Source organism: Apis laboriosa, unplaced genomic scaffold (assembly GCF_014066325.1).
Source record: "Apis laboriosa isolate Shangri-la unplaced genomic scaffold, ASM1406632v1 scaffold5_cov152, whole genome shotgun sequence".
NCBI lineage: Eukaryota > Metazoa > Arthropoda > Insecta > Hymenoptera > Apidae > Apis > Apis laboriosa.
This window is the reverse complement of record NW_025223857.1, coordinates 5310876-5338723: the sequence shown is the minus strand read 5'-3', so window position 1 is coordinate 5338723 and position 27848 is coordinate 5310876. Positions and strand designations below refer to the sequence as shown.

Here is a 27848-nt window from a genome sequence, read left to right as displayed (position 1 = left end):
TGTATCAAGGAACATCACGGAACTAGAACCAGTATGGCCGGAAGACCTCAGCTGTTTTCACGTCACTGCTTTCATATCTAGTGAGTTAAAAACATTCTTGTCATTTTAAGCATTCGTACTAATAGCTCATTCATTATAAACACATAAACAAAATATTATCATTATAATTATTACAAACTCGTTGCAATACATTATGAATTACGAATCCTTGACATTATCTATGCCACAAATTAATTCTTTAGTTTCTATGTGCTTTATTATTTAGAGTATACAGTAGTTATGTGTAATATTAGTCAGACAGCTATTTTTTAAACGTTTCCAATATTATATTCTTTTAGTTTATTTAATGATTTCTTGTTAATATAATTAGTTTTATTTTATATCGTGACAGTTCGAAAATATATTATATGAGAAATTGTCTGAAAAATTTTGTAACAATTTTGATCATTTATTAGTAGAATAAGCTTAAAATTCCTTAATATATATATATTTGGTATTTAAAATAAAATTTCTTGTAAATATTTCATTATATAAAGATTTTGACATAAAATTTCTATCAGAAATTGAAATTTTTTTCATTATTTCTATAATACATTTTTCTATCACATTAATGAGAAAAAAATATTAATAATGTAATAATCTAAAAAAAAAATTATTTCTATTTATTTTTAAAATATTTTTGTAAATATTATATAAAAATTGAATGATATGTAGTATCAATTATTAGTTGAGAAAAATAACTTTTTTTTAAAAAATAACTTTTTTATAAATATAATTTTATGTAATTATTTTAAAACTAAATCGAGAAGTGAATCAAGAAATACGTTTACAACACAATGTTAGTGCATTACTAGAAATATTAATCGAAGATGGCGCTTTCGCTAAAATCAACATGATTTGTTTCTACTACAAGATTTTTTATATAAAACACAAAATCATTATATATTAAATTTTTATATAAATACATCATATTGATATAAGAAAATTATACTATTTCTAAAATAAGTTATTTTCAAAATTAAATTATTTTGCAGAAAATTGATATTGAAAAGATAATAGAATATAAATTAAATTTTTCTGCTGAATAAGTTCATTATAGACATGTATAATAGAAATTAATTAGAAAAAAATATATTAATAAACGATGGATTTCGAAATATGAGTATTATATTGGTCTTCAGCGATTTAATCATGAAAAAGTTAAAATATCTAATAAATTTTTTAAATATTTTTTATCTTTGTATATTTTTCTTAAATTTTTTTTTTTTTTTAGCATTTATATTTAACATTGGAAAAGGAAAAAAATAAAGAAATTATTCGCGTATTTATAGAATTTGATGTTTTTGCTTTTTGATTAAAGAAATAGTTTAATAAATTTAATAAAGATAAGAAAAGTTATTTTTCTCAATTAATAATTGATTTTATTAAGAATGGATTTTATTAAGAAGATTTTATAGATAAAAATATTAAGATTCTGTATTTAAAAATTCTATTATTTAATTCACTATCATATTAATATCATAACACGTATACAAAAGCAAAATTATTTTTTTTTCAATACTTATATACATATCTTTAAATCTTAGATTGATATGCACATTTTTAATAGATTGTTAATTGTTATTATGCATGTATGTATATTTATATATATATATAATAATTGTGCATATGTAAATAAAAATATGATTTCTTTATGTTATAATTTAATATGCATTAATTAAAAATATAATTTGATATAATGAAATATAACAATTTATAATAAAATTAATAATATGAAGACTGATACATAAAATTATGATATTGAATATTAAAAATATATTATATATTCGTTAAAATTGATATTAAATAATTTGAAATTTGTAGAATCTATTTTGTTATATTAAAGATACTACATTCATAATACACAAGATATTAATCACTTATTTTTTAATGAAATAAAAAAGAAGCAAAACATGATGAATAATAAATAATGAATATTTAGATTATAATTATATATATAATAATAAATTAAAATTTTAGTAAAATAACCACATTTCAAAAACCTCATAAAATAATATTATATAAAAATATTATATAAAATTATTTAATATTATATAAAAAACAATTTTATCAGATAATTTCGAAACAATATTAAAATATTTATTTTAATATAATACATAAATATAAAATAATATTTCTTTTGATTAAAAAAAACTTGTTAACTAAAATAAGATTTTTCTTTATCAAAACATTTAAATCAATAATATAATATAGATTTAAATTTTAAATTTTTAATTAAAAATTATACAATAATAGATATAATAAATAGATAATAGATGTATTGCATATTTATATTTTTAAATTTTCTCGATCATATTAGTAGTTCAGCTATTATATCTATAAAACAAATATGTTTTCGGAAATGATTTTCGTGAATAGAAAGTACAATTGTAACAAATTCAATCAGATAATAACAGATAACGAGAAATTTGCGATAAAGTTTGAAATAAAGATACGTGGGTGCTATTGCCGACATTGTGGATATCTTTACTTATTGATTGCTCTGTAGAAATTGGCCGGCGCCGCCCGCGTCGCATCGGTCGATCGTCGCGTCGGCGTTGACGTCACTGTCCGTAGCTATTGATTTTCTCCTCTAGACGCGATGTGATTGGTCCATAAACGGAGAAAGCGAACATATACGACCCTGGACCACGATGTCGATCGGCGCGCGCATAGCTGCCATATTACTTTCAACCACCTACCACTGTATTACCGGTTTCGATTCTAGTCCACTTTTCGAGGGCGAATTCCTATCGAGCAAGCATATGCGCATACCTTCGTTGACTTCAGATCGATCATTCAAATATTTTTAATCGTAGATGCTTTTGCCATTTCGTTGTCTTATGAACGTCTAATCGAAAGATTTGATAGATTCGTTAAAATTAGATAGACTCAAACATTATATTTTTCACATTGAAAATAATTTCACATATATAAATGTAATATAAAATATATACAAACTGCACAAGAATAGATCCCATAACAATTTCTTGCAACTATTTCTTGTTTTCCAAATTGCATTTTATTGAATGCTTTTTTCGATAAACAATTTTTTTAGAATAGCATTTATTTTTTTAGAATGGCAATTAAATAATAGATAATTTTTTTCTTTAATTTTTTTATTTTATTCTTTAGAAGAAATAAATAAATTAAATTTCTTTAATTTTTTTGTTTAACATTGATTATAATTTTTTACAAATATAATATTTTTCTGAATTATTTACATTTTAGATATAATTTATAATTTAAATGACAAATAACATTTTGTGCAACAATTTGATAAATGAAACTCAATTAATGTATTTTTTATTTGTTATTACATTGAAATGAAGATTTTGAATTTGAGTCAGCTAGTAATTTATTATATTTTTGTAATAACTAAAATAACTAAATAATTAAATGAGATTTCACATCGTTGAATATATGGTTTAGTTTAATCACTTAAAAGTTACTCACACTAGATATTTTTAAAATCCAATACTTCATGTTACTAATGATAATTAGAATTAATATTTTTACAATCGATCTATTTTAATTATAAAACTATTCTTGGCAATAAACGTGAAATTATATAAAAAGAAAATTAGAATAATTGCATTTTGGAAAAAATATTATGATCATGGATTTATTTTTCTTTTTATTTCGATATTAATTTTCAGATTCATAATTATCTGATATTCACAAGTGGAACATCATAATTAATATGAATAATTCTGTTTTTTCGGACAACAAATTATGAAAAATTATTAGACAGATATATTATTATATTAAATAAATTACAATGCAATTTTGCAATTTTTGATTAGACATAAACTTTGATTTGAAATGAACTCAATTTATGTAATACAAACGCTTTTTCTAATTCTATTGTTTTTAGGAAGATCTTTAAAATTCTTAAGCAAAAGCTATATAATACCAAGTATCATTTCAATGCCAAACAAGCAGAAATTTGATATATAGTTTATGAAAGCGTGGGTTTGGGGTTGACTACATAATGCCATTGATGTGCAAAACTCATTTGGCGAAGACCTTCGTTTCATGAAAATATTTCCATCGTTATGTATACTATCTTTCATATTATAATATTGCATTATTGTAAGATTAGTTACCTGTTTAAAAATAATTTATTAAAAAAAATAATATATTAAATTTTTGATGTAAACAAAGAAGATAAGTAAGAAGATAGTAGTGTAATTCAAGTATAAAATAATAATGATTGCATTTTATTGAAAATAAATTTCATTTCATTAAAAAATATCGATAGATTTTCAGAATTTATTAATCTTTATTTCTATAATCTATAGTATATATAAATAACTAATAAAATAGTACATATAAGATTTTATAAAAAAAGATGAATATGTGACTTTTGTATTTTTCAACTTGTGTTGAAATATTATTTTTAATAATTAATATCTATAATTGTTAAATTATAAAGTTAAAATAATGCAATTGTCTCTTTCTCTAAATCAAATAATAATCAAATTTTATTTATAATTTATAATTTATTAATTTTTTTTAAATTTTAATTATAACAATGGAAAATATGATTTGAAGACTTTTAAAAATAAGTATATATAAATAACTTTCAAAAAACAGTATTTTTAAGTATTTAATTAAGTATTTTTTGAAGAATATTATAATTTTAGTTATCTATTAAATTTAAGAACATTATAATATAAATATAATTAAATATTTTATGTTGATTGAAATAATATTTTCGGTTTATTTTTTGAGTAGTTTGAATTGCTTGTCATTCTTTTACTTAATAAAATATAATCGATCAAATTATAGAAGTAATTAAAGATATATCGATTATTCATAATGTAATGATTATTCGTAATGTAAATTGAGATATTTACATCGAAAGAATTTCATTCATTTTATTTTTACAACCTATTTATAATTTTTTATTTCAGAGTACTCAAATAAACCTGAAGTCGCGTAAAAAATTCCCCTGAGAACACTCTTGTACAAATGATCGATAACATTTTCTCAATATCATTCAATGATTATGTCTATAAAGTGTTATATTTTATAAATTTCTTCTATTATGCTATGAATTATATATTACGATATGCACATATCTGGAAAACAATATTATTTCATGAAACAGAAATGAAACAAAGATTAATTTATAAAATATTTTTCAATTTTTTTTTTATTCAAAAGTATAAAAAGAAAAAAAATTAAATTCTTATATTTTGATAAAAAAAGATACTATTCTAATTATAAAAATCAAATCAAATAGTATTAATTAACAACTGAATTGCACGTAGTTTAATGATAAAAGCAAATTAGAAGAGCTAATTTTAATGAATCTCTTTAATCCTTAGATACTAACAAATTAAATTGCGTTAACAAGATCTTGTTTCCAATTTAGAAATCGCATTCAGTTAAGGGAATTGCAATTTTACGTCAACAAAGTCTCTGGTTGCATTTTAAGCATCCCACGCATATCTATGGAAAAACTAAATTTTTAACTTTTTCTTCTTATACAAGATCATAAAAAATATCAATTCATTGACGATTCAAATAAAAAAAAAGCATGTAAAAAAAAATCGATAAAACTTATATAAACATTGATGAAAATCTTTTTAGAATATGGAAGATGATTTGTAACAATGAATGTTGATTTGAATAAAATTTTATGGTTTTAATAAAGTAATCATAATTGTATTTTGTAACTTTGTAACTATGAAAAAACAGATATAAAAACATACGAAAAATAAACATTACAATTATTCAGTTTTTTTTATCTATTTTTTTATATTCAAAGAAAATCGCAGTATAAATCATGTATGATTTGCATATGAGTTAAAAAAAAAAAAAAGGGGAATGAAATTGTATATATCCGTTTTTACAAAATACTACTATTTGAAGTCTTTTTTTTAGGAAATCTCTAAAACTTTTCTTATAAAAGTCATTTTATTAAATAGAACGATTTAAAATTTGAGCCACTGCCCCCAAAAAAAGAGTAAGATTCAAAGAAGTTAACCAAAAGGAATAAATTAGAATCGGGGCAACCCGAAGGGCTCAAAGGACACCTAATGGTAGGGGTATCGTAATTATCAGGTGACCGACACATGGCGCCGACGCGGTAAGTCGGCCATCAGCTAATGGATGCCATGGGGGTAAGTGCGCAAGCGCTTCGGATTTGTTCGTCACTCGACGACCGACCGCCGACCGGAGGTGTCGCAGTGAGTCGTTCTCGAGCAGCAGGGTGGTTCGACAGTAAAGTGAGTGTATGTGTGTATGAGTGCGCGCGCGTTCATGCTCAGCCGTGAGCGATACAATCGTGTGGATGAATGCATTATAATGTCCGCGTACATATCCATTAAAAATTTCGAGGATCATCAAAATATATTCAATCCACTAATCGTTCTAATAGTGACCGTCGATTCGTGAGATTCGTGAGTGTTTTGATCTTTTCCATTGATTCAAAGTTTCATATTAAATATTGCGTCTGCTATTGCGATTGTCATCGTTTTGCCAATTATCTGAATCAACAGTGAATATTCGAAGACTTCAAAAAAAATCAACAGTTTACGATTATTTCTAGCAGGAAACTACAGGTAAGAATTACAGAAAGGTTTTCATCACACGATCGATCGTGAAAATTTATATATATATATATATACATATATACATATATACATATATATGCGATAGATGTTCTTTTATATATGTCCTGAGTTTTTGTGATATTTTTGAATCACTAATTAAGTTTTACTTATATATTAAGAATTATTGTACATGAAATATATTAGAAATATTCATTAATAAATTATTTTTGCTATATAAGTATCATTAACAATTGTATGACGACATTTTATACATTGTTCACTTCTCTTCATTTTAAATGTATTTTATATGTTTAAATTTAAATTTCTGTATGAATATTGCGTATATAACAATTAATTCGAATCGAGTACGGAAAGTTGAGAAATCGATAGTTATAATGTAGTAGAAATCGATATATGTTGAATATATTAGATAAATATATGGATATCGATAAAATAATAATTCAATAAATATTGAGACATCAATTTTAATTAGTTAAAAGTAGGAATAAAAAGAAGAAGATTCATTTATACTTCTATTACGAAATTTGAGGTTACGTTGGGTGGGGAATAATGTTAATCTAATTGGAGATCGAAATGGATATTGTAACGTCAATCATATTCAAATCAATCTCAGATGAACGAATTATAATAGATTCGAGCATTGGAATTAATAGAAAACTGAAATTTCGAACAAAGTTGCTGTATAACATGAACTCGGTGTTATTGATTGCGCGGTGGCTATGTTTTTACGTTCATCTCAAGAATATGGTTTTAATAGTGTACACTTTCCTGAAATTACATTATGTACACTATTTCTGACATTAATATTCTTTTTCAATTTTTTCAATTCTTCTTTTTCAATTTCTGCGTAATAAAATTGTAAATTAAATAGCTATATGAAAAAAGATTTTTCGATAATATATTATAATAAATTTTTTTATAATATATATGTATAAGATATGTATAATCTGAAAATTGAAAGAAAAATCAAATGATTAATGCCAAAAATGAAATTAATAAATTAAATATTATTATTTAAACTTATTATTTAATGTTAGTTTAAAGCAATTATTTTCTTTATCTTTAATTCTTTTGTTTATTAATGTTTAATCTAAATTTAGTTTAATTGTAGTGTAAGTGTAATATAGATTTAGATCTATTTTTGTCATGTAACGTCAATCGATAACTGAGTAAAGAAGTTTAATGTTAATTATTAACCTAATTATTGCGTTTCATTACACAAACGAAGTTGAAATTTTCTTGCTATTTTTCAGTAATTTTTAGAAACGTAGAAAATATTATAACTGTAAATCAAAATTATGTTTTTAAAATATGTGATTTAAAATATGTAAATATCTTGATATAGTGAATAGTATTGATATTTTTTTAACAAAGAATTAGCTTATTGCATGCTACAGCAAAAAAAAAAAAAATATTCAGAATTTTCAGTAGATGATTTTTAGATACTTTTATACATTACTCAGAACAATTATTATTTATTCAAATAATTTGGATTTTCAATAAATATATATAAGAATAAAAATAATACATACAAAATTAATATTTTATATTTAATAATATTAATTCTAAGTAATAATAACTGTATATTTTAATTAATTAATTATGAAAGCTGATTTCATACATTCAAAAATATTTATTCACAATATTCATTGTATCTTTTGAATTATTAAAAAATTAAATATATACTCGTAATATTATATTACGAGTATATTACGTTAGTATCTTTCAAAAAGTCAAATATATAACCTATTTATAATTTTTACAAAAATTTCTATTTTTTTTTAATTTCTTATCAAATAATTAAATTTAATTAGAAAACAAAAAATTAAATTCCAAAAAAATGTATAATAATTACAACGATTTAAATCGTAAATTGTAAAATCAAGTGAATCAGTGCAATGCTTATGGAGACACTTCAAGTGATTTATGTCAATGTATAGTCAGACGATAATTATAGTCTTTTCAATGCTTGACTATCGTGACTATCGATAAAAATGATATTTTTATTATTATATTAAATATATATTATTAAGTATTTTGTCCATTAAATTATATATATATTCTTAACAATTCGTTTTCTTATATCATTATTTTTCATAGTAAAATAGTTATTTCATTTAAATGATATTTTAAATTCGACTATTATACCATGGCTGTTTGTTTTTGTTTGAAAATAACACAATAATTATTGAAATCAAAATGTATCATGACTTTGAAAGTTTTTAAAATCTCTTAAAAATTAAAATTTAACTATAAAATTTTTGAATTAAATTTTTTTAATTTTTAGGTTAAAATTAAAAATTGATAATACAAATTTGTAGCTTTTTTCCTTTTATTTTTAATTGACAGATATTTTTATAATCTAAACACGAACTTGTTTTAATGAAGTCATTTAGAGAAATGTAATTTTTTTTTATGAAAAAAATTTACTATTTTTGCAATCATTGACATAATCTAATTTTAAATAGAATTGTTTCAAATTGATGGCTTTTTTTCGATTGAAATGTCACTTTCATTTATTCTTCGCATGTGACAATGGCACGAAAATTCCATCGAAATCCATCTTTAAAAAGTTATTGAAGAATTTTTTTGAAAAAAATTTTTGCTATTTATTTTTCTATTATAAATTTATTAATAATTAAATAAAAAAGTAGATTAAATGAGTTTTATTAGTTTTATTTTATTTATTTAAAAGATTATTAATTAAAAGATTAATTCTTAGGGAAAATATAAAAAATTATTAATATATATAAAATATTCAAAATATATTTATTGAAATTAAATAATGTAAAATTAAAATAATTTTTTAATAATATATTTAAAGATCGTTCTTGAGAATATATACTTTACAATTGTAAATAGATTAAAAGTTTATGTAAATAGATTATTTTATTTTATATTTTAAACATATTTTATTTTATCATATATTTTAAATATATTTTATCATATATTTTATTTTAATTATATATTAAATATTTTAAATATCTATATCTCTATTTATCTACCTATCTCTCTGTCTATTTATCTATCTGTGTATTTATTTATCTATCTATTTCTCAATCTTTCTCTTTTTCTTTTAGAAAGATCATAAGTATCTTTGATGTCGCGTCGAATAACAATAATACGTTTGCTGATGATGCTAATTGTATCATTTTATAATATTAAATTGCAAAAGAAAGCATGATACTCGGGACCAACTTCTATAATTTTTTTATTCCGAATGCATTATATTGATTTTTCGATGCAGTGATTCAAATTATTGCTACACTTATCAGTTATTCTATAAATAAAAAAATTTTAACTTTATATATTAAAATATCTACTGACAGATATTATTTGAACAAGTGTTTTAAAATTTTTTTTCATTTTAATAATAGAAAATTAATTTTTTTAATATATATGTTTAATATAATGTTAAAGTAAAAATTAAAAAAAATTTTAAAATAAAAATTATTCGATTTTCATCAATTTTTTAACAGAAAATTGATTAGTATCATAAAATATTTGATTACATAAACTTGAATGATTTGAGAAGCAAAATTTTTGTTTTTAAATTTAATATGAATTTTTTCATGTTATAAAACTAGTTTATATTATATAATAATAATTATCCTCTTTCTAAAATAATTCAATCAATGATTATTAAATTGATTGAAAAGGAATGAAGAATTTTAATAAAAATAATTTTAATCTCTCATAAGAATAAATGAAATTAACTTTTACTATTATAACTTTTATAATTATAACTTTTACTATTATCTCTTCACAAACTATATTCCTAAAATTTATATAAATTATAATCTTATTGTTCAAAAGAATTTTTTTTTTCTTTTTATTACAATTATATCACTTCATTCTTCTTTAGCCATTTGTTCTGTTTAGTAATGTATTATCGAATAATATTATTTCGAGAGAACATATCGTTACAATTAACCAACAAGCGTACGGCTACTAGTGAATGGAACCTACTCTTGTGTTATTCTCCTTCCGCATTGCCAGTCTCGCTAACGATGTCTCTTTATATTTCCACAGAGAGAAACGAAGAAAAAGTCAATCGCCAGCACCGCCGCCGTCGTGACCCGACGCTGAATTAAAAACATAAGGAAAATGTCGTCGGTAAAGGTGGCGGTGAGGGTACGACCCTTCAATAATCGAGAAATCTCCCGCGAGGCACAATGCATCATCGAAATGTCCGGCAGCACTACTTGTAAGTATAATAAATCCTTGTCTATTATTATCTTTTTATATCGATGTTCATTCAAATTCTGTTTCTTTTCTCGATCTTGATATATTTCTTGATTATTTTTTATTTTTTCTTTTTTTTCTTCTATAACAAAAATTATTAATATATATTATTTAAAAAATAAACTTGTACTTATTCGTTCATTATTTGATTCGTTGTCCAATCATCGTAATTGCGTATTTAATATAAATTTTTCATATATGTTTGAAATTTACAATATTTTTATATATTTGTCAAAAAGAAAATTGATTTGGCAGAAATATTGAGACGAAAATTCTTAATTCTCAATTGTGAAATTTTTTTATTTGATATTTGATATAATTTTTCATATAAATTTGATTGAATTATTGTATCACAAATTGAATGAGGAATTTTAGTTTAAGTTTAAAATATAAATATATTGAAACAAAATTTAATATAATAATAAATTCTTCAAACATTGACATCGTATCAATTTATCAATATAATAATTTTTGTAAAATTTACAAAATTCTAAGGAACAATTCTATTTTTTGTCAATTTTTATATGGAAATTTTTTACTATTATTATTTTTTGTGGATATTGATTAAGAATTAAATCTATTGATATTATTTTATATAGTCTAAAAACTTGAAAATAAAAGAAGAACATTGCGAAGAATATTGTAGTTTATTTTTGTATTATCAATTTTCTATTTTGCGTGTTACAGCGATATTGAACCCCAAAGCACCACCGGGCAGCAAAGATTCAATCAAGAGCTTCAATTACGATTATTCCTACTTTTCCATGGATGTAAGTACCTTTCAGCAATATTCTTTTATTGAATATCGATAAAAAAATCTTATATTATCTACTATATAAACTACTTATATTACCATTTGTTTTATCTTATTGCTTTAAGAAAAAATATGTTATGAATACAGTTCACAATTAACAAGATCGATTATTTGATAACTTTCTTATAATTAGTTAAAGTAGTAATCAATAAGATTAGAAATCACTTTAAAAACAAATTTAAGTTATATTTCTATCTAATTATTTATATATATATATATATTTACACAAATATTATAATTATATAATATTAATTAAACAAATTAGTTAATATTACTCATTAATAATTAACTATTATTTTTGAAAATAATTATTGCTGTTTTCAATGATATCAGCTTAATTTTTAATAAAGTTAATAGTAAGAACATAATATATGAATAGACTGCTTTCTCTATTATAGCCAAATGATGCAAATTATTCTTCACAACTTATGGTCTATAAAGATATTGGTGAAGAGATGTTGGAACATGCCTTCGAAGGTGAGCATGGAAGATTTCTGATTATCTGCGAAGATTGATCAAGCAATTTCTCAAATACTTTAGACATTGTACACCCAAATTGTCACATACCGCGGAATTTATGTCTAGGAACTGACACATATGTTTGCATGCCATTGAGATAGGAATTAGTTGTTCGAATTCTCACACATTCTTGACACATATTTACGAAATATGAATATATGTTACCGTGCAAAGGATTGAGCATATTATTTTATAATTTTTATATTTCTTTTAGAAAATGATAATTGAAATAAAAATTTTATTACATTATTATTTTGCAACACTCAAAATTTAAAAGCATATATGATTCAAAAATATATGAAGTATCTTAATAAATTTAAATATTTTACATATAAATAAATAAATAAGAATATTTAATTTTTAAACGAAAAAGAATTTCATTTTTAATTTGAAATAATCTTATTTGCACATAGGTTACAATGTCTGTATATTCGCATACGGACAAACTGGCGCAGGTAAATCGTATACCATGATGGGCAAACAAGAAGAGGGTCAAGAGGGAATAATACCTCAAATTTGTAAGGATCTTTTTAGAAAAATCAGTCGCAATTCAAACGAGTGCCTGAAATATTCTGTAGAAGTCAGTTATATGGAAATATACTGCGAAAGAGTACGGGATCTCTTGAATCCTAAGAACAAAGGAAATCTTCGGGTAAGAGAACATCCTCTACTTGGACCGTATGTTGAGGACTTATCAAAATTGGCGGTGATGTCCTATCAAGACATTCATGATCTTATCGATGAAGGCAACAAAGCAAGGTACGTATATAAAAGCAATAAAATTAATACAAAATTAATATCTTATAATTTTAATGAATATAATATATTATAATTATTCTCTAATTTTATTTATTTATTTTTTTTTTGTTTCAGAACGGTAGCAGCTACAAATATGAATGAAACGTCTAGCAGATCTCACGCTGTATTTACGATATTCTTTACACAACAAAAACAAGACTCTGCGACTGGATTAGTGACAGAAAAAGTTAGCAAAATTTCGCTCGTTGATTTAGCAGGTTCTGAAAGAGCTGATTCTACTGGTGCAAAAGGTACAAGATTAAAAGAAGGAGCCAATATTAATAAAAGTTTAACAACCCTTGGAAAAGTCATCAGTGCTCTAGCTGAAATTGTAAGCATATATTTTTATCTTCTATATTTTATAATATATATCTATTTTCCTATACTGTATATCTTTTTCTCTATACTTTATCTATAAGATATAATTTATATTAAAATATAAATTATTAACTAAAATATAATCTAAGAATGTGGGAAGAGAGAGAGAGAGAGAGAGAGAGTATTATATAAAATATTTGCGCGACTAATAAACATTGCGTTTATGTTGGATAATATGTTATATGATATGAAAATTGTACGATTTTATTCTTTCAAAGTTGCTTAAATATTGTATAAACTTCATATTAACGAATTTCGTGTCTTTTGTTTATTCAATTACTTTTGCTATGGATTCATAGGCGGTAAGTTTATATATTCATGATCGATTTTATTTCATTTAAACATTAAATTAATAGTAATTAAATTACATAATATTTATTACTTATTTACATTTTTAAATAGTGAATATTAATTATTTACATTTTTTTTATAAAAAAAAAACAAATTGTAAAGTATTGATTTTTTGTCCTTCTAGGCGACTAAAAAGAAAAAGAAGGCTGATTTTATCCCTTATAGAGATTCTGTTCTAACATGGCTATTGAGAGAGAATCTAGGAGGTAATTCTAAAACAGCGATGATTGCGGCAGTGAGTCCAGCAGACATCAATTATGATGAAACCCTTTCTACCTTACGGTATAATTATTAATTACTTTTTTAATTCTTTATTTTTATTAAACTATTAGAAATTGTTACAATAATTTATTCAAATGAAATGAGATTGTTTATAATTTAAAGTTTTTTAAAAATATCGTTTTTTAAAATTTTCGTGAATATGAATAAATTCATTTTTTTTATTGATTAGATTTTATAAAAATTATATTTATAACTATTTTTATTTTTATATTTATTTCTACATTAATTCTATTTAAACAATTATTTTTATTATTATTATTTTGATAAACTACAGATACGCAGACAGAGCGAAACAAATAGTTTGCAAGGCTGTCGTTAATGAAGATGCAAATGCGAAACTTATCAGGGAACTTAAAGAAGAGATTCAAAAGCTACGAGAATTGCTGAAACAAGAGGGTATTGATGTGCAAGAAGGTGAGTCAATTTTATTCTTAAATATAAATATAATAAAAATTAAGTATCAGAGAATGATATTCTTTTTTCCTATATATATATATATATATAAAAAAAGAATGTCATATATATATATGTATAATATTCTATAGATAGACATATACAATAAAAATTATTAATAATATTTTGATGATTAATATAAATTACAAAAAAAATTATATTTTTTCCAATAATACTTTTAATTAATCATTAACTTTTTTCTGTATAAAGAAAAAAAATTACAGTTTAATAAAATATTATACAATAATCATAAGAACAATTCTTTCCTATATTGTAAATATATATTTCCTATTGTAAATATCTTAGTGAAGTTATTTATACGAAAGAAGAAAGACATGTTATATATACTCTAATATAAGAAGAAATAATGATTAATATAAGAAGAAATAATAAATTTGAAAGAAAAAAAAGAAAGAAACAAAAAAGAATAGAAAGGAAAAAGCAAATTGTAAAAAAGTAGTGCGCGGTAGAAAAGCCACTATTTACATAGTACATTTTTTTTTTCTTTGTTTCCCTTGTGCTTGACGTAGGGCCAGATGGTAAAGTCACATATGAAAAGAAAGAATCTAGTAAGTAAAATTACCGACAATCCACACAGCGAAAAATTTTATAAAAGCCAGACAATCGATCACTCTTCTACGCCTATTCTTTGAACGTCCGCTTAATTCACGGCCAAGTGCATAATGCGTGTCATCTATCTATCTATCTCTCTGTGTTTTTATCGATTTCCAACAAAATTCTCTTTTTACATTTGCTTCGCGAAACGCATTCTATTTTTTTCTTTGACATATGTATTCAACCCTGTGATAACCAGCGCCTAATAATTATTCATTGTTTTTTGTCTTTTGTAGGCGGCATAATTAGCGGCTTTTAGAATTAAATGTAATGTTTCTCATGAAAAAATTAAAAAAGAAAAAAAAATGAATAGAAAAGAAAGGATATATCGAGATACGATAAAAACATTCTTTTAAAATCCAAATATAACAAAGTATAATCGACTCATTAGTGGATATTTTTGCCTTTCAGTATGCAGCAAATATCTTATTATAATTAATTGTTTATTATATTATTATTATTTTAGATTATAGAAAAAACAAATTATTCAGAGAAAAAAATCGATTTTGATTGAAAATTTATTAAAAAATTATTATTTTTCTTAAGATAAAATTTTTCTTAAGAAAAAAACTTTTTAAAAAAATAATTAATCGAATAATTTGATCAAAATCGATTTATTATCATCATATATTTAAATCTTATTAGCGTCTCGAGATAATCATAAAAAATATATATATATTTATTCCGCGTCAAGCGTCCACATACAAACTTAGACTTTATAGTTTCCATTCAAAATTCCTCTTCAGTAAACATATGTTATTTGCCTCGCTTATTATCCATTTAGATCCATTACTTTATTTCCGAATTAGCCCAAAGAAATTGCATGGCACTCGACAATGGACAATTTGAACGCATCTCGGACGCAGTGATACGAGCACCGTTTATTAGAAAAGTTTAACAATATCATAAAGATTAAATAATAATATTTGACTGAGTGCTGCGCTTGACTTGCATAAATATACAGATTTTCATTTATATTTATTGTTTTTACAATATATATATATATATATATTGAAAAAAATATTTTTCACGTGTAGATATTTGTGAAAGAATATTCAATTTTATTATTAGAAATTTTATATTATATTCCATTTTTAATTTTTTCCAAAATGGATCTTCATTTTATACGTTAATCAAAAGATGGATGAGAAGACGAGATTTTTCAACTTTTTTGTGAAATTAAATCTTGGTATTTAAGAGAGAAAACAAGATTTATAACAATTTTATATCTTTTAAATGTGGCTTGACTGCTATGCGATATTAATAACAGCTTTTATTTATGAAGGAAAAAATCCAAATTATGTTCTACTTCCTTTTTTCTCTAAGGAATATTTTTCGCCGTGAAACGTTTTTCAAAAATTTTCTCTTTCACTTATGCCACTGCTTTAGTTATGGCTTTTGATGTTTCCGAGACGCGTGTTACATTTCTGGCTGACTCGTCATTTTGATTTTTATTATCATATTCTTAATTTCTTATGTGATTTTGTGTTCTTCACAGGAGACGAAATTGTCCGAGTAGTCAAACGTGAGGACGATGTGAAGGAAACTCGACCTAGAATCCCGTCTCACACCACATCGACTATCGCTGAAGAAGCAGTAGATCAATTGCAAGCTTCGGAAAAACTTATAGCTGGTAAATAATCATTTTTTTTTTGCATTAAAAAAAATAGTAAAAATTGGAAACGAAAATATCTATTTTTTTTTTTAATAGAACTGAATGAAACATGGGAAGAAAAATTGAAACGAACCGAGCTGATTCGTTTGCAACGTGAGGCAGTGTTCGCTGAAATGGGAGTTGCTGTGAAAGAGGACGGTGTTACTGTTGGTGTGTTCTCTCCAAAAAAGACTCCTCACTTGGTGAATCTGAACGAGGATCCTATGATGTCTGAATGTTTGATTTATTATATCAAAGATGGCTTCACGCGTATCGGTAGTGCTGAAGCTAATATACCACAAGATATTCAATTATGTGGACCTCATATATTAAGTGAACACTGTGTCTTCGAGAATCACGAGGGTATTATTACCCTAATGCCCAAAAAAGGAGCTTTAATTTATGTAAATGGACGCGAAGTCACTGAGCCGGTTATTTTGAAAACTGGATCTCGTGTCATTTTAGGAAAGAATCATGTATTCAGATTCAATCATCCTGATCAAGGTATGTAGAATAATTTTATATTTTAATCTTTTTCAATAGCATTCGTATTTGATATTTCTGTAACAACCACAAATGAACAAATATTGATCTCAATATTTTATAATAATTTTTACTAACTTTAATAAAATAAATATTTTATTGATTTTAGTTCGCGAACGAAGGGAAAAAGGATCTCCCGTTGAAACTCCTGGAAATGGAGAGACAGTTGACTGGAACTTTGCACAGATCGAATTGTTAGAAAAGCAAGGAATCGATTTAAAGGCTGAAATGGAGAAAAGACTATTAGTTCTGGAAGAACAATTCCGTAAAGAGAAGGAAGAAGCAGATCAATTGTTCGAAGAACAAAGGAAAGTAAGTGTAATTACTAATATTCTATAAATTAGCAGATATTCTATATAAGTATTTGTATTTTAATTTTTATATAGAGTTACGAAGCTCGAATAGATGCACTACAAAGACAAGTGGAGGAACAAAGCATGACAATGTCCATGTACAGCAGTTATACACCTGAAGATTTCAATAACATTGAAGAAGATATTTTCGGTAAGTAGATATATTGAATGATTTCTAAAATTATGATAAAAGATATATTTTTCTTTTCTTTATTTTCTTATGATTATTAAAACTAACGTAACAATATTACATAAAGTTAAGGATTATTGTTTGAAATGTTATAATTTCAATTTATAATGATCTTTAACTGAACATTTTTCATAATTCTATGTATGAATGAATTACGATTATAAATAATTATAGATCTTTCGTTAAAAAATTTGAATTTGTAATGGTTCACTTAAATTTTATATCCTAAATTTTTTTAGACAAATCCGATTAAAGGGAACACAGATTCCCATCATAATTTCAGCTTCATTCCATTACAAATTCTATCATTGTACGGATCTGTATGAGACGATCAGATGATGGTACGTAACGAATTGTTATTTAATATAATATATTTTCTGAATGTACATTCATTATTCGATTTTATTTTTTGATTAACTTGCGATGCACGCATGTAGTTAACCGATATAATATCACTATATTTTTTTTAATTTTACCGTTCTCTAAAATTTTTATTTTTTTCCTTTTTATTGAAAAAAATCGAATTGTTTACAATTCGAGATATGTTTTTAGAAAAATCGCTTATTGCAAAATAAAATAGAAATGGTGTATCATCTGATCGTGGACAGAACGCCAGTGGTTTCTTTTAACGAAGGAACCGATATCCACGAAATGCTTGGCTTCTCTGACTGTTTTGCCTCGTAATGGCTTGCATTTCAGTCAACCCCTTGTTTGACGCAGAGAGCAACTGGACCGAGAGAGAATTCCAGCTGGCCGCTTGGGCCTTTCGCAAATGGAAATATCATCAATTCACAAGTCTTCGAGATGATCTCTGGGGCAACGCTATATTCCTCAAAGAAGCTAACGCTATTTCTGTCGAACTCAAAAAGAAGGTACATTAGTGATTCATTCTCATTCGATACATTAATGAAAATCCACCTTTTATATGATTCTTTTTTGATTATGAATCATCAATATTCATATTTTGCATCATATCTTTTGCATCGTATTTATTTTTTTAGAAGAAATTACGAACATTTACTCAATCAATTTCATAAAAAAATTTCTAATATTAAGAAATAAATTGTTTAAAATAAATTTTTTAATCGAACATTGACAATAATGTTGCATTAGATCATTAAAATTTTCAAAATTTTTGTTTCTTGAAATTTGACACTTGATGCACTTTTGCGTACCCCCTTTTTGATGTTCTAAAAGTCAAAAAGAGATTATTTTGTAAATAATTATGTACTCTATGTTTCCTTTGTTGATTTAGTTTTTAAATTCATAATTTTGTTTGTATTCATCATTGATTTTTTTTAATTGAGTTTCATTATTATTCATTTTGCAATAATTTAATAATATATAATTTATTATTTCGTTGCTTTTTTTTTCACATATATTCTTAAATTTATTTCAGATAAAAATTTTTTTAATTTATATTTTATATGTTATGTATTCTTCATAGGTACAATTCCAGTTTACTTTACTCACGGATACGCTTTACTCACCACTTCCACCGGATCTTTTGCCCGTTGTGGATGATGTTTTGGAAGAAGAGGAAAGACCGTTCCCACGTACTATAGTTGCTGTAGAGGTTCAAGATACAAAAAATGGTGCAACACATTATTGGACACTCGATAAACTTAGGTTTGTAATTGCACATTTTATTTTAAATAAACCACCAGGTACTAAAAATGATAATTATTTTCTCATATTCATAATCTCATTTTCTTTTTTCTAATATTTGAATGCGCTAAAAATAAAATGTTAGTTCCTTTATCGGTTTCTTTATTCTCGATTTCGCAATCAGAATATAGGTATGTCCAAACCATTTTAAACATTTGTTATGTGGAAAACAAAGGTGGTCGATTAAAAGACCGATAAGGGTGCGGAATTGCGGATCGAGATATCATCGCTTTTAATCAGACGCGTGTTTAGATGAAAGCGCATAGGGACACTCACGCAAATAATACGTGTTAACTTGTAGACAGCGCTTGGAGTTGATGCGACACGTGTACAACGAGGACTCGAGCTCCAGCACTCCGGAGGCCAAAGAGGATATTTTCCAATGTCTAACGGCCTACTCTAATCCGAAGTTCTCACTCGCAAATCTTTTGCCTTCGAGGTTGGTGCTCGAACGCGTGAGACTCTTTCCTCTTTATCGTCACACGCTTCTCGCCCATCCTCTATTACTGTCAAATCTTTTATATGCAGATATTTGTAAAATGTTGGTCTTAATTTCGTCTTATCACCGGATCTCTTCTATCTCAGTACACTATTTATTGATTTAAACAATTCTCTCTTTCTTCCTTCTTTTCTGACTCTTTGATTTTCCCTTTTCCTCTGAACAAAATATATTCTGCTTTTGCAAATATATTCTGCTGTGCTGGATTCAACAAAAATATAATATCGATTAAGAAACTGCATGATCAAGCGTGTTTAGTTTGTTTAATATTGATGAGTGAAACGGAATTAACCCTTCCATCTTGCAAAATTTTAAAATGGAATAATTTTTTTTTTCAGTTTTATTTTTATTGTATTTTCTCTTTTTTTTCTTTTAGTTAAATTTCGTTTAGTTCTTTTTAATAATTTAAATTTTATTGATTTTATTAATAATTGAAATAGAGATATAATTTATATAATACATATTAATTGAAAAATTTTGATTACGATTTTATTAAAATAATAAACATTGAAATAGAAATCTAATTGAAGGGTTTAACTCCTGTACACGTTTTGTGTCTCGCTGAACACGTGCGCTCCTCGCGGCTGAAATATTTTCACATTCTCGCTTCATAACTTTATTGTGCACATATCACTACAAATTACACAAAATATCATAGTTGAATAACTTTGACAAAATGACATAAAAAATTTTAGTTATTTGAACATGTATTTACAAAAGCTCTATGAAAATTAGGAATTTATAAAATATTATTATTGATATTTCAACATTATTTTTTACATTAACTAGATTTACATTTTTATAATAATATAATAAAAATGAGATGTAAAAATTCTCATATACTTTTATTTAAACATCTTAAAAGTTTGTCATATGAATACATTCAAATGCACACCATTCATACGGTGTAGAATTATGTACGGAGTGTCCTTCACTGTGCTTCTCGACAATGTTTGATAATTATATTTTTATCTATAATTAAAAAATAAACAAAAGGATTAACAACAAGGTTCGATATTTTTATTTTTGTATAGACAAAAACTGGAGTTGATGCGTGAAATGTACCACAATGAAGCAGAATTATCTCCAACATCTCCAGATTTCAATATTGAATCCATAACCGGAGGTGATCCATTCTACGATCGTTTTCCTTGGTTCCGAATGGTTGGCAGGTTCGTGTGAAAACTTTGTCAAAATTATTTGGAAAAAAATTATTACGAAAAATTATATTTTAATAATTCTTTGAGAAAAAATTTTATTTAATTAATGAAAATAAAATTTATATCTTTGTGGATCTTTTTTTTTTTTTTTAGAAAAAAATATCAATATATATATCAATATATATATCAATATCAATATATTTCAAATTTTGTTTCTAAAATCAGATTAAAAAATTAATAAAATTACTGTTTATCGTCATAGGTCCTTTATATATCTAAGCAATCTTATGTATCCTGTACCACTAATTCACAAAGTTGCAATAGTAAACGAAAAAGGAGATGTAAAAGGCTACTTGCGTGTGACTGTGCAAGCTGTTGTTGGTACGTAATCAGTATCTATATATCTTTTTCTTATTAATTCTTATCTCAAGTTTATTTAATTCTCAAATTTATTTTCTTTGATGGAGAAAATTATTTATTTTTTATATTATATCATTAAGACAGGAAAACATTTTTAGTATGTACATTATAATTCAAAAGAAAAAAGATTTTGGCGTAGGATTTTCGTAACGAACGCTTGTTCTAGAAGAGGAAAACAATGAATATTCAAGTGGCGTCAGACAATCAGCTAGAATTTCCTTCGAAGATGATCTATTTGGCAATAATCAAAAGCAGAATAAACGCAACATCCTATTGACTCAGGCTCTTGAGAAGAATCGACAGATCTTGTTGCATGAAGAACGTGTTGTGGAAGGTCATAACGAACAAAAGGAAATTAAAGATGAGGATGATATTGGTGATGCAGATAGCGGTAGAGGCGATAGTTCAGTTTCTAGCGATATGAAGGAAGAAGATTTGCCAGATCACTTACAACTCGGTTCCGAATTCACATTCAGAGTTACTGTGTTGCAAGCAATGGGTATTTCTACCGAATATGCTGACATTTTTTGCCAATTTAAGTATGTTTAATTTTATAATATATTAATAAAGATATTTTAAATAAATTCATAATAGATAATTGATATATAATATTTCACATATAGTTTCTTGCATCGACATGATGAAGCATTTTCAACGGAACCGGTTAAAAATACAGGAAAGGGTAATTCTCCTGGATTTTATCATGTACAAAATGTAAGTTAAATTTAAATTGAAAAATATTTAATATAGGATATTTTAATTGTATTGCATCTGTTTTCTTTTAATATTTATCATTTAGATTACGGTTACGGTAACAAAATCATTTTTGGAATATCTAAAAACTCAACCGATTGTTTTCGAAGTTTTTGGACATTATCAACAACATCCTTTGCATAAAGATGCCAAACTTGAATAGTAAGTATAAAATAAATCTTATTAAATATATATATCAATTTCAAATTATTATCATTTTTATTTCATACGTAAACCACCAAATAAATTCATTTTATAGTGTGAGACAACCACCCAAGAGAATGCTTCCACCATCCATACCAATTAGCCAACCTGTACGTTCACCGAAATTTGGTAGCGTTTTACCATCTCCCAGTACATCACATGTACATGCGAAATACGATGTATTAGTTTGGTTCGAGATTTGCGAATTAGCGCCAAATGGTGAATACGTGCCCTCCGTGGTTGATCATAGTGATGATCTACCATGCCGTGGATTATTTTTGCTGCATCAAGGAATTCAACGTCGTATTCGAATTACTATTGTTCACGAACCAGCATCTGAATTGCGATGGAAAGATGTTAGAGAGTTGGTTGTAGGGCGTATTAGAAATACTCCAGAACCCGAAGAAGAAGACAATGATTCGTCGGTGCTTTCATTAGGTCTATTTCCTGGTGAATATTTAGAGGTACCCGGTGATGATAGATGCATGTTCAGATTTGAAGCAGCATGGGATAGTTCTCTTCATAATTCAGCCTTGCTGAATAGAGTCACAGCATATGGAGAACAAATCTTTATGACCATTTCTGCATATCTCGAAGTATGTTTAACTTTTAATTGAATATATACATAACTTAAAAGATTTATTCTCTAATTTATTACTATTATATTATTTCTTATAGTTGGAAAATTGTGGAAGGCCGGCGATCATCACAAAAGACTTAAGCATGATTATTTATGGCAGAGACGCTAGAGTAGGACCACGTTCTCTGAAACATCTGTTCAGCGGAAGTTATCGCAATCAGGAAGCGAATAGGCTCAGTGGTGTTTACGAGTTGGTCCTACGTCGTTCTTCGGAAGCAGGTAGCCCAGGTTTGTCTTGCTACCCTTAGCGTAGACCCCTCTTGAACCCTTCCCTCCTTCTGATATAATAGTCGCATTTTTGAAAATATTTCATTTTAAAAATTGCTATAGTACATAATTATTTAATCATTAATTATGATACTTGCAATGACTATTATATCACATTAACAAATTGGCAATTTTTTTTATTATTTTTAAATTTAAATTTTTGAAAAGAACAAAGAAAATTTTCAAAATCGATCGAAATTCATTTATTTTTTTCTAATATTTTACTTTTCTTTCATTCAGCACTTACTCCACTTTTGCAATTATTTTTTAGGTGTTCAGAGGCGACAACGTCGTGTGTTAGATACCAGTTCTACATATGTTAGAGGAGAAGAGAATCTTCATGGATGGAGACCTCGAGGAGATAGTTTAATATTCGATCATCAATGGGAATTAGAAAAATTGACGAGATTAGAAGAAGTGGGGAAAGTAAGACACACATTACTATTACGAGAAAAACTTGGTATTGACAAAATATCATTCTGCAATAAAATATCACATGATTTCACCAAAAGTGAAAAGGTAAAACTGTTTTATGATTCTTTCAATCTTAATTTTTATTAAATAATTGTTTAAGAATTTGAATATTAAAAATCAAATTTTATTTATTATATGCAGGATGTTTGTAACATGATGGCAAAGGCAACAAACGAAACGCATGCTAGTCCGGTGAAATTGAAGCGTTCAACAAGTAAAGACATTTATGAACCTTGGGAGATGTCCGAGAGAGAAAAAGAATTAGCTTTGAAATGTATTAAACTTATTCAAGGTCGAATTCCAAACAAAGAACCCATTTTATTGTCCGATGTTTCACCTGGAGAAGATATGGCTGATATGTCGACATCTATGATGTCTTCGGTGATATCATCTTCGTCTCAAGAGTCAGTATACGAGAGAGCTAGTGATTACTTAGAGCAGGTAACCCTCCCCGCATGCCTGAGTGCTCCTGCTAGTAGCGGTTGTCCACGCTTCGTCGCATCATCGTACCTTGATGGCAAAAATAGATATTTACTTTTCAAAACTCAAAAAAAAAAAAAAGCGATACTCTCTTTCTTCATTCACATTATAATTGAATTATATAGCGTAAAATTTAATGCTAGTGAATTAAAAATGCTAAATTAAAAATTAAATATTAGTAGTTCAACATAAAAAAAATTTGAGATATATCCTAAAAATGACGAGTGAAGATAGCGAGGATTCGATTTAACTTGAAAGGCAATTTTGATCTTTTATATATTAGTTTTAATAAATTAATAAATAGAGTTTTAATAAATTCTCAATTTGTCTTCAAAATCAAAATTTAATTCACGTTCGCTTTTGAGAGTGATTAATAATCATTTGTCGCAAGTTCGGAGTAGCTTTGCTGAGTGAAAGTCGCGCTTCTAGCGCAATCAGCTTTTAAGAATCGCTTTTTGTCCACTTTGAAACATATTGATAAACGTTGACTCGAAACTTTTGAGTCTAAGACAACCGCCAGTACAATTGGACACACGGTCAAGGTGATGCTGGAGTGTTACTTGCAGGCCGCTGGTATAATAGTATGGAGCAAGTCTAAGTCGTGCATCCTTAGGTTAAGTTCACCGGAAAGAGCTAGACTGCAGGAATTGCAGGAAAGTATATTAGCCAGTGAATCTGCTAGTCAATCATGTACTATTGCGCCGGCTCCGTTGGGTTCATCTTCTCCATCAAAGGAGAATTTAGTTCTCTACGTTCCAGAAGTCGAAGAAATACGTATCAGTCCAGTTATTGCTAGGAAAGGATATTTGAATGTTCTCGAACACAAAACTAATGGTTGGAAGAAACGCTGGGTGGTATGTAAATTTTAAATAAATTATATATTTATTTATTTCTTGAATTAATCATTATTAAAAATATTATCGTTTGTCAGGCTGTGCGACGACCATATGTTTTAATCTTTCGAGAAGAAAAGGATCCAGTGGAGAGAGCTCTTATTAATTTAGCTACTGCTCAAGTTGAATATTCTGAAGATCAATTAGCTATGGTAAAAGTACCAAATACTTTCAGGTAAATTATTAATTATAAAATTATTTTTGGATGTAATTTATATTAGACACAAAAACACATTATCACATAGTATTATCTTTTTACAGTGTAGTTACAAAACATCGAGGATATTTATTACAAACATTAGGAGACAAAGAGGTTTATGACTGGCTATATGCTATTAATCCTCTTCTTGCTGGTCAAATCAGGTAAGTTTCAAATCATATTAGCATTAAAAGTTTGTTATTCTAAAGAAAGAGATTATTATTAACAAAATTTACCTAACAAATTTCATAGGTCAAAACTAGCGCGCAAAGGTCCGGCAGCTACAAATTTGAATAATGCTTCACCTGTTGGTTTAATTCCGCCAATAGATCAACAATCGAACCAAAATAAGTGAGTGGGCGACACGTTGGCCGAAGTAACGAGCGTCATTGCGAAAGCTTCTGAAAAGATGCTCTGCTGGTCACACTCGGCCTTCGAGTCCCATGATCTCTGTAGCTTTCGATTTTCGGTAGTCTTCGATTATTAAATCGTTTCGAAAATGCGTACTAACAATTGACTACCAGCTTCGATAGCCGCCGATTAATATCTTATGACATCTAACTTTACTCGTCAGTCCTTTTACTCCTGACGATCGAATAGAAAAATGAAAATAAAAAAGATCTTTGAACATTATAAAGGCATGTTTGTCTTTCGATAAAAAAAAAACAAAGAAAAAAAAACGATTATACGTGTTCGAACTATATTGAAATTATTACTTTCGGAATCGCAAACTCTTTTTCCATAGTCTCTCCGTTCATTTTGAATTATTTAGAAATGTATATAACGTTGATGAGACTCTACGAGCTTGCGATATTTATCTTACAATATATTCGAATTTCTCGATATTAGTCGGTAATACGAAGCGATTCTCTTTTAAGTGTGGAACGCATACAATGAAGAGTAACATATTTATGCCTAAATAAAAAATTCCTAAGACGATCATAGAAAATGAGGCAACAGATACACATTGTAGGTATACTCATTAAAGAGAAGATGTGGCGCGAGAGGAAGCAAGAAAGAGAGGGAGAGAACGAGAAGAAAAAGAAGAGCGATGTAATAAGAATTTCTGCGTGTTCATGACTGAGAGAAAGAAAGGAAGAAAAAAAAAGAAGAAAAAAACAGAAAAAGAAAAAGAAATGAGGAAGGGTGTGGATTATTTCGAACGAATTCTAAACAGTAATCGTTGAATAATAAATTGTTAGTAATTCGTTTATGTAATTATGTTTGTCTATTACGATCGTTATCGAAATAATCCTTTTTCCTCTTGTTTCATGTTGTCAATATTTACATTTTGCCTCGATTAATAAATATTTAACTCAAAGTAAGATACTGAAACCGAAACGAGTTTTGCAAATTCAAATTTTTATTCTTATTATATATAGGCTAGTATTCGAACATAGGAATCGAAGAAAACTTTTTTCTCTTTCAACAGAGAAAGTTCTTAAGTAATACGAATGATTTGCAGTATTATTTAGACAAAATGATAAGTCAAATATACTTTTAATTCAGTACAAATATCTATTAAAAATTTTTATGTCAGTATTAATTGCCGACATAATCCCCATTATCGTTCAAGAAAAATTTCTTAAACGATTTCAACTGCATTCCAATTTTTCTACTATTCAAGCGAGATCTCAAAAACGATTATTAGCATATTCTGTTAAATAAAGTAAAAAGTTTGTAAATCTCGAAGCGGATTATTTTCTCGATCGTTTGTATGCAGTGGTTTACAAAAAAGTGAGCCCTGCTTCTGTTACCGTTTTTGATTACTAATTGTTGTAAAATCATAGTTTTATTTTGTTAATCACGTCATTTATAATTATCTATTGATAAAGAACAAAAAGCCATACTTTAATATATCATATGAATTCGGCGCTTTTAACCCTTTGAAGCAAAAATTTAGATAAAATGAATTAATAATGAATTATAAATTATCTTTTTTTGAATTTTATTGCTTATTTATATTTATAAATATAATTTATTTATTTTAATTTATATTATATTTTAATAATAATTAATCATTAAATTGTAATTGCAATTCAAGAGACAGGCTGATTATAATTACTTAATTACTAATTTTTAACATGAAAGTGCATTTAATTAACATTGCCAAATATACATATATATTTCACAATCGAAAATTTTTCCATACATATAAAATAACTCACAATATAATAATTATTTAGCACTGTATTATTAGGGGTGGTAATTATTCATTGATTGTAATTATTTATTTATTAGAAAAAAATGTTAATTTAATTAAATTATATAACTATTATTAAAATAAACAGGTTAATATATGATGCTATATTGTTTGTTTGTATGTTTTTTTTGTTTCAGAACACCCCTAAAATTAAATTTAATTTCCAT

General features: G+C 26.0%; 1 protein-coding gene across 19 annotated transcripts; it reads left to right on the top strand.

Moving 5' to 3' along the window:
- The first annotated feature begins 8 nt into the window (after positions 1-8).
- Positions 9-27621, top strand: LOC122717869 (kinesin-like protein unc-104). 19 transcript variants are annotated; one of them, XM_043942330.1, is made up of 31 exons: positions 9-80; positions 10659-10833; positions 11559-11641; positions 12084-12162; positions 12618-12963; positions 13078-13333; positions 13680-13682; positions 13856-14013; positions 14288-14427; positions 14997-15035; positions 16580-16714; positions 16793-17239; positions 17388-17590; positions 17665-17782; positions 18521-18693; positions 19269-19450; positions 19791-19928; positions 21023-21160; positions 21411-21529; positions 21735-22107; positions 22192-22282; positions 22368-22483; positions 22581-23121; positions 23204-23393; positions 23704-23951; positions 24048-24347; positions 24953-25240; positions 25318-25454; positions 25541-25642; positions 25731-25829; positions 26452-27621. In XM_043942330.1, the coding sequence occupies exons 2-31, from the start codon at positions 10734-10736 to the stop codon at positions 26462-26464; spliced, it is 5355 nt and encodes a 1784-aa protein (XP_043798265.1). In that variant the 5' UTR covers positions 9-80; positions 10659-10733; the 3' UTR covers positions 26465-27621. The 19 variants fall into 19 exon arrangements, with proteins under 19 accessions (XP_043798265.1, XP_043798269.1, XP_043798274.1 ...); XM_043942334.1 differs by lacking the exon at positions 9-80 and adding an exon at positions 6240-6614 and having other exon boundaries at positions 18542-18693; XM_043942339.1 differs by lacking the exon at positions 9-80 and adding an exon at positions 6240-6614 and having other exon boundaries at positions 21738-22107; positions 24048-24310; positions 25000-25240.
- The last annotated feature ends 227 nt before the right edge of the window (positions 27622-27848 follow it).

What these genes read in the sequence shown, in the direction of transcription:
- LOC122717869 (XM_043942330.1), top strand. Translation starts at nt 10,734, where the DNA reads ATGTCGTCGGTAAAGGTGGCGGTGAGGGTACGACCCTTCAATAATCGA. An exon ending in TGTTCGAAGAACAAAGGAAA is followed by an intron (nt 17,591 to 17,664) that starts GTAAGTGTAATT and finishes ATTTTTATATAG; the next exon opens with AGTTACGAAGCTCGAATAGA. An exon ending in GATTTTATCATGTACAAAAT is followed by an intron (nt 22,283 to 22,367) that starts GTAAGTTAAATT and finishes TTTATCATTTAG; the next exon opens with ATTACGGTTACGGTAACAAA.